Raw genomic sequence first — 7,719 nt, forward strand, 5'->3', positions numbered from 1 at the left:
TGAGTGAGCTCAGAATATGCTCCATTTTTTTCTTGTACTGTACCCTGAATGTGTTATTTAAACTTGATGTCCGACTTATTATTTTTCAGGATGTTATTAAATTATCAGTTCTTCATATTTGTGTTATTTGGTAAAAAAACAAAAACATTAAAGAGCAATAAATAATTACTTTTAATTAATTTTAATTACTTTTCAGACATCAGTAATTTTACTTCTAATCGATTTACTATTTTCGACAAGTAATTTTATCTTAACTCGATTGCAAAGTGTTAGTAATTTGCCCACCACTGGTGATGGGGTCATGGAGAGATGGGATCGTGGAGAGATGGGGTCATGCACTGATGGGGTCGTGGACTGAAGGGGTCGTAGACTCATGGGGTCGTGGACAGAAAGGGTCTTAGCCTGAAGGGGTCATGGACGGGAGGGAGTCGTGAACTGATAGGATCAGAGGTTAATAGGGTCGTGGACTGATGGGGTCGTAGACTGATGGGGTCATGGACTGATGGGGTCGTGAACTGATGATAGGGTCGTGAACTGATGAGGTCGTGGACTGAAGGAGTCGTGGACTGATGGGGTCATGAACTGGTGGAGTCATGGACTGATGGGATCATGGGCTCATGGGGTCATGAACTGATGGGGTGGTAGACTGATAGGGTCGTGGACTGATGGGGTCATGGACTGATGAGGTCATGGACTGATGGGGTCGTGGACTGATGGGGTCGTGGACTGATGGGTCGTGGACTGGTGGGTCGTGGACTGATGATGTCATGGACTGATGAGGTCATGGACTGATGGGGTCGTGGACTGATGGGTCGTGGACTGATGATGTCATGGACTGATGAGGTCATGGACTGATGGGGTCGTGGACTGATGGGTCGTGGACTGATGGTGTTCTGGACTGATGAGGTCGTGGACTGGTGGGGTCGTGGACTGATGGGGTCGTGGACTCATGGGGTTGTGGATTGATGGTCGTGGACTGGTCGGGACTGATGGGGTCGTGAACTCATGGGGTCATGGACTGATGGGGTCATGGACTGATGAGGTCGTGGACTCATGGGGTTGTGGATTGATGAGGTGTGGACTGATGGGGTCGTGGACTGATGGGGTCGTGGACTGATGGGGTCGTGAACTGATGGGGTCATGGACTGATGGGTCTGGGATGGGGCATTGATGAAGTCGTGGACTGATGGGGTCGTGAACTGATGGGGTCGTGAACTGATGGGGTCGTGGACTGATGGGGTCGTGGACTGATGGGGTCGTGAACTGATGGGGTCATGGACTGATGGAGTCACGGACTGATGAGGTTGTGGATTGATGAAGTCTGGAATGATGGGGTCTTGGACTGATGGAGTTGTGGACAGAACAGTCAACCAAACACGCACTTAAGAATGATACAAAGAGAAAGTAAACAACAGCGCCATATTTTTTATGTTTTTCGAAAGTTACCCGACTTACCTTCCTCCCTGGTGGTGGTGTGATGAGAGAGAGAGAGAGAGAGAGAGAGAGAGAGAGAGAGAGAGAGAGAGATTAAGAATGAGTGACAGAGAGAAAAATCGTCTAAAAATGTGCCTCATCAAGCAATCAAACAAACAAACAAACAAACAAACAAACGAACACACGAACATACACACGGCCATGTGACACACAAACGAGCAAGGAATTTAATAATAGCTCCAACATTTTTGCCTTCTCAGCACATTATTTTCTTCAGCCTCCCGCAAGACATGACAAGTTAAGTCTCGCCCAAGTTTTAAAGTTACCCCTTAAGAAGAATATAATCTCTCATGGGTCTCACAGATGTAGAAAACGATCTCTGGGTAAAATTCTTTCTGTCTCTTTGATGTCTATTCATTCTTGAGATTCCTTCAGTCGTTTCAGGGATTAATTGAATGTATTGCAGCTTAACTTTTGTGAATGTCTAACAGAGAATATATTGCAACTTGCAGAACGACAAGAGAGATACAAAATACTGAATATATTGTGAAGAATAAATTTATCTTTAAAAATAGTATGTGTAAAATACACCGTAACTCACACTACAATAGGTTAAGGCTATATTGTATTTTACAGAATAACAACAACTGAACAAACTTTTACTGAAACAAACAAGCTGTATCTATTTATTTACTTATTTATTTGTTTATTTATTTATTTATTTTTATTTATTTATTTATTTTCATATCACATTACAGTTTACAGAATAACATGTAACTTATGGAACAAATTATTACATACAAAATAACAAGGAATAGAACCCATCACTAACAAGGCCTTCCTGTTGGTGGGTGAAGGAAGGGGTGATTTATTGAACTATCTTCAATCAATATAGTAGCCATCAGCTATTAAAAATGGTTCATGATCCTTTGATACCATGAAGATACGACGGGCCATCAGTGCCCCCCCCCCCCTCCTGTCCTTCCCGGAAAAAAAGAATGTCCAGGAAAAACACTGCTTACCCAACTCTCGTGCTGCACACACCAAGTTTTAATCAAAGTTCAGTTTTTCGTTCAAGATATCACGTTCAGAAGATCGCCAGAGGAGCAGAGGAAAGAAAAGGACAAGATGGTTTTTTTTTCTACTTCAGCAGTTACGTGTCTCAACCGCACTAACCGTTGTCAGTAATATCAGGTCAGTAAATAAGAGCTTTAAGATAGTGTACGGGTTACTGAATACTTTTTATTTACAGCTGTAATGAAAAAGTGAACAAAACATTAAAATTAAGCTACAATAAGTGTCATACGTCTGGCACTATCAGACAGCTGACCAACAAAGAGTTCTCTGAGGGAGTTAATCAATGAGTGATTATAACACCTACTAGTGACTCTTGGCGGGTACTAGGAAATACTAGCGATTAATAACGAGTACTAGTGATTGTTGGCGAGTACGAGCGAGTACTAGCGACTATTAGCTACTCCCACATACAGTTTGGTGGCCACGGAAGTAATAATTCAGCGTCATGAATATTACATTGTTTGTGTGGCAACCCCTGAGATATGAGTGTGTGTACAGGTACTTGGTCATAACATACACACACACTCTCTCTCTCTCTCTCTCTCTCTCTCTCTCTCTCTCTCTCTCTCTCTCTCTCGTCACGTGCCTATGATACCCTTACAGTAGTACCCAGGGTTGTGCTGGTCACTATTTTCATCACGTTAGTTTTTTGTCTTAGTATAAAATATCTCACTACATCCTTCAGTATTTTACTATTATTGTCAATGCAATTATTATATTATGATTATCATTATTATTATTGTCTAAAGTGGATAGTTTTTTTAGTAAGTGATGTATACAGTACATTACCAAACAACGCATGCGCGGTAGGTATTCACTGTATGATTGGTCAAGCTTTCCTTGGTGAAGCTGCTCAGCCGGTCTAACTCCAGTTCCGACATCGTGGAGAAAGGACGTCCCAGGGGTCCATCTCTCTTGTTCCCAAGTGGTACTAGAATCTATGCCAGTCTAGGAAGCTAGGTTGGGATTCAGGTGTTATTGGAGGCACTATTAGTAGATAAGGTAACCTTTATATTTAATTCTATACTTGTTTGTGCCGGTGTTCTAATATAGGTTGTCCTTTAAAAGTACCTTGCTTGTTCTTTATATCCTAACCTTAGGCCAGGGGCGTCACAATCATGGCCCGCGGGCCAAATGTGGCCCTTGAGATGGTCAGGTGTGGCCCGCGGGATGACGGTAAAAATTATCATCCCGTGAAATTATGATAGAAATAGATATAATCATTTTTATTAAGTAAAGTGAATTTTACAGACTTATGATCAAACAAACCCAAATGAGGTATTCCCGGTAAGCCAGGTAAGGCAATGTGTGAAGCTGTAAACCTTAATCCTGCAAATATGTGATATAACACTTGTGTTGGCCCTGAAGAGGGGAACTAAAATAAAAATTGGCTTTCGAAAGGTTTGGAGTTTGACACCACTACCTTAGACCCTTCAGGTATATATATACTGTAGTGCTTTATTTATCATGCCTGCCTGGATACTTATACGTTAATTCTAACTTGAGTTCTTGTAGTACCATTTTCCATCATTGCTTATGACTTAATCTTTATTAGGAAAATATATATGAACAACTTGCTCTTAAATACCATAAAGCAACGCACTACAGAAACGCTTCAATCTGAAATTTTGTTTGTTGTTATTGCAGTGATCTCCCGTAGAGTCCTCTTACCATACTCTACCCTGGGGTTAGTTTTCCTCCCAGGACAAAAGGCTAGTGAGGCTCACGACACTCTCTAGGGATGTATGAATATTTGGTTATAATTGATACAAAAGGAAAATTTCTATAAAAAAAACGAAAATAAAAGACGAGCTAAAGACGTAATTTTCTTTCTCTTTTCCTTCAACACCAAGACGAGTCTATCAAGCAACTTTCTCACCAGAAACTTTCTTCGAGCAAAAACTTATCAGTATTTTCTACGGAGGTCAGGAAAAGAAAGCGGTCCTGGCCTAAGTTTTCTATTCGAGAGTTGCGTTTCCTTTCTCCCGCGTCGTAAGAATTTCCTTCCAGTTTATCAAAAGGAACAGAGAGAGAGGAAAGTAAAAATAATGAAAGATGGAAAGAGAGAGAAAAAATGTGAGTGAGACAGACAGAGAGAAAGAGAGAGAGACAGAGATATGGAAACATAGAAGATACTAAGGATGAGAGCGAAAGAGAAAAAAAATAAACAAATACAGAAAAGATAAAGTAAAAGAGAAATAGAGAGAAGAAGATAAAGATCATAAGAGAAAATGGCAAAAGAGGAAACAGACACATTAAGAGAGATTGACGGCAGAGAGAGAACAAGGTAGTTGGATGGGAGGAGAGAAAGTGACACGTTAAGAGAAACAAGAAGGAAGAGGAAGGGAGGAAAGCCCGGTTTAAATTTCACTGGCAAGATGGAATCAATACAAACAGTTTCTGGGTCAACTCTCTCTCTCTCTCTCTCTCTCTCTCTCTCTCTCTCTCTCTCTCTCTCTCTCTCTATTTATCTACCATTTATATTTCTTCCATATGTTTCCTCTCTCTCTCTCTCTCTCTCTCTCTCTCTCTCTCTCTCTCTCTCTCTCTCTCTCTCTCTCTCTCTCTCTCTCTCTCTCTCTTCCTAGCGCCAACAAAAAACTTGCATTTATTTTAAGCGGAAAAATATCAGGAGGGAGAGAAGTTGTGCCTGTTGCCTTGACAGTCAGTGGTTGTGCTAACAGTCTGTTGTGGTGCTGACTGTCTGTTGTGGTGCTGAAAGTCTGTTGTGGTGCTGACTGTCTGTTGTGGTGCTGACAGTCTGCTGTGGTGCTGACTGTCAGTTGTGGTGCTGAAAGTCTGTTGTGGTGTTGACAGTCTGTTGTTGTTCTGACAGTCTGTTGTGGTGCTGAAAGTCTGTTGTGGTGCTGACTGTCTGTTGTGGTGCTGACAGTCTGCTGTGGTGCTGACTGTCAGTTGTGGTGCTGACAGTCTGTTGTGGTGCTGACAGTCAGTTGTGGTGCTGAAAGTCTGTTGTGGTGTTGACAGTCTGTTGTTGTTCTGACAGTCTGTTGTGGTGCTGACAGTCTGTTGTTGTACTGACAGTCTGTTGTGGTACTGACAGTCTGTTGTGGTGCTGACAGTCTGTTGTTGTTCTGACAGTCTGTCGTTGTGCTGAGTCTGTTGGTGTCCTGACAGTGTTGTTGTTCTGTCAGTCTGTTATTATGCTGACAGCCTGTTGTTGTTCTGACAGTGTTGTTGTGCTGACAGTCTATTGATGTTCTGAAAGTGCTGTTGTGCTGACAGCCTGTTGTTGTGCTGACAGCCTATTGTTGTGCTGACAGTCTGTTGCTGTACTGACAGTCCATTGTTGTTCTGACAGTCTGTTGTTGTTCTGCCAGTCTGTTGTTGTTCTGACAGTCTATTGTTGTTCTGACAGTCTGTTGTTGTTCTAACAGTGTTGTTGTGCTGACAGTCTGTTGTTGTTCTGACCATCTGTTGTTGTTCTGACAGTCTGTTGTTTTGCTGACAGTCTGTTGTTGTTCTGACAGTGTGCTGTGCTGACAGTCTGTTCTTGTGCTGACAGCCTGTTGATGTGCTGACAGCCTGTTGTTGTACTGACAGTCTGTTGTTGTGCTTAAAGTTTGTTGTTGTGCTGACACGCTGGCTGGAGAGATAGAGAGAGAGGTCGGCAGGAGGTAGTCGTACAAGAGAGAGAGAGAGAGAGAGGTCAACAACAGGAGGTAGTCGTACAGAGAGAGAAAGAAAGAGAGTCTAACGGGAGGTGATCTTGCAGAAAGAGAGGATGAAGATTAACAACAGGGGGTGATCGTGCAGAGAGAAGAAAGAGGTCAACAGGAGGTAGTCGTACAGAGAGAGTGATCGTAGAAGAAAGTCAGGAGGTAGTCATGCAGAGAAGAGTCAGGTGGGTGGTCAATATAGAGGTCAACAGGAGGTCGTTGTACAGAGAGAGAGTCAGCTGGAAATTGGTCGTACCAGAGAGTCAGCTTGAGGTGGTCGTGCAGAGAGAGAGGAGGTGGTCGTACAGAGAGAGGGAAAGAAAAAAGGAAAGAGTCAGCTAGGTGGTCATACAGAACCTGAAGGTCAACTGGAGGTGGTCGTACTGAGAAAGAGTCAGCTGAAGGTGGTCGTAGAGAGAGAGGGGGAGAGGGAGGTGGTCGTGGAAGCTCCATTTGGATATTAGATTTCCAGTATTCTTGCCGCCTCAGCCTCTTGACAGCAACGCCCAACATGGGGATGAAGAATTCTTATATCTCTATACATGTATCTTTCTATCTATAAAAAACTATCCATTCATGTATAAATGTATCCATCTATGTACACTATTTCTCCATTCATGTATATATATATATCTCTCTCTCTCCATGTATACCTTTCCATCCATAGGATCATTTCCCCTGAACCCTGAGTTGATATTGTCATCTAGCACCCCCACTCTTTATATATTGTACAGGTTTTTTGTTACATTTATTTACGAGATCCCAGTACTCTCTCTCTCTCTCTCTCTCTCTCTCTCTGCTCAAAAGACTTTAGACACCGGGAAAGAAATTATCGTTCACGGAAAATTGAGATCATTGTTCCTTAACTGTTATAATATGTCTTCCCAGTCATCTCCTTCTTTAAACTACACATTTTTCTTTATTTAAAAAATATTTATTCTATTATACAATCTTTTATATTTTAGCAATATGTAGAACATGGAGTGATGGAGTGTGAACTGACACACTGAGACACTTCTCGTGACTGACACACATCACTGACATCACCACAGCAGGTGCGGGAGTCAGTCATCATTCGTATTCGCCAAGAAGTAAATTTTAGACAATCACAGACTAAAATATTTCTTCACCAGATCAGAATTCATGGAAACTGTTACCATATACAGTATTTCATTTTCTGTATTTCAACTTCTAATTATCTTATGTTTTATATTCTATCCCCGCATGAAAACAAGAATGAATATACTGTTTACGAAATTTTAATTCACGTTAGGTTGCCATTTCTTACAATTTTCCGAATTGTAGGTTGAAATATGCGTCAGTATGATATGTATTTGTTCGCTTCTGGCATTAAGCTTACGGTCCAGAGCTATGAATAATATTATTTTGGCAAATATTTCACACATGACTCTCAGAATATCCCAGTAAATTTGATACGAAGTTTGAAAATTGCGTTAGTCGGTGGTTATGAATTCACAAATATTCATATGAAGATACTTGGTAACTTCACCACTTCCATCAGTCGGGA

General features: G+C 41.6%; 1 protein-coding gene across 1 annotated transcript; it reads right to left on the bottom strand.

The window, feature by feature from the left end:
• Positions 1-947: 947 nt before the first annotated feature.
• On the bottom strand, positions 948-7,263 carry LOC121870064 (circumsporozoite protein-like). Its single transcript, XM_042371814.1, has 3 exons — positions 7,234-7,263; positions 5,813-6,038; positions 948-1,321 (listed from the first exon to the last, which is right to left on the bottom strand). Exons 1-3 carry the CDS (start codon positions 7,261-7,263, stop codon positions 948-950), a joined length of 630 nt encoding a protein of 209 aa, XP_042227748.1.
• Positions 7,264-7,719: the final 456 nt, after the last annotated feature.

This window comes from Homarus americanus, unplaced genomic scaffold (assembly GCF_018991925.1).
Source record: "Homarus americanus isolate GMGI-L3 unplaced genomic scaffold, GMGI_Hamer_2.0 scaffold32583, whole genome shotgun sequence".
Lineage (NCBI taxonomy): Eukaryota > Metazoa > Arthropoda > Malacostraca > Decapoda > Nephropidae > Homarus > Homarus americanus.

Bases quoted from the DNA above. Each gene is read 5' to 3' on its own strand.
- LOC121870064 (XM_042371814.1), bottom strand. From the start codon at position 7,263: ATGACTGACTCCCGCACCTGCTGTGGTGAT. The intron at 6,039-7,233 runs GTCAGTGATGTG...GCACATCAACAG, and splicing joins CCCGCACCTGCTGTGGTGAT to GCTGTCAGCACAAGAACAGA. The intron at 1,322-5,812 runs GTCAGTACAGCA...CCATCATTCCAG, and splicing joins TGTCAGAACAACAATGGACT to ACTTCATCAATCCACAACCT.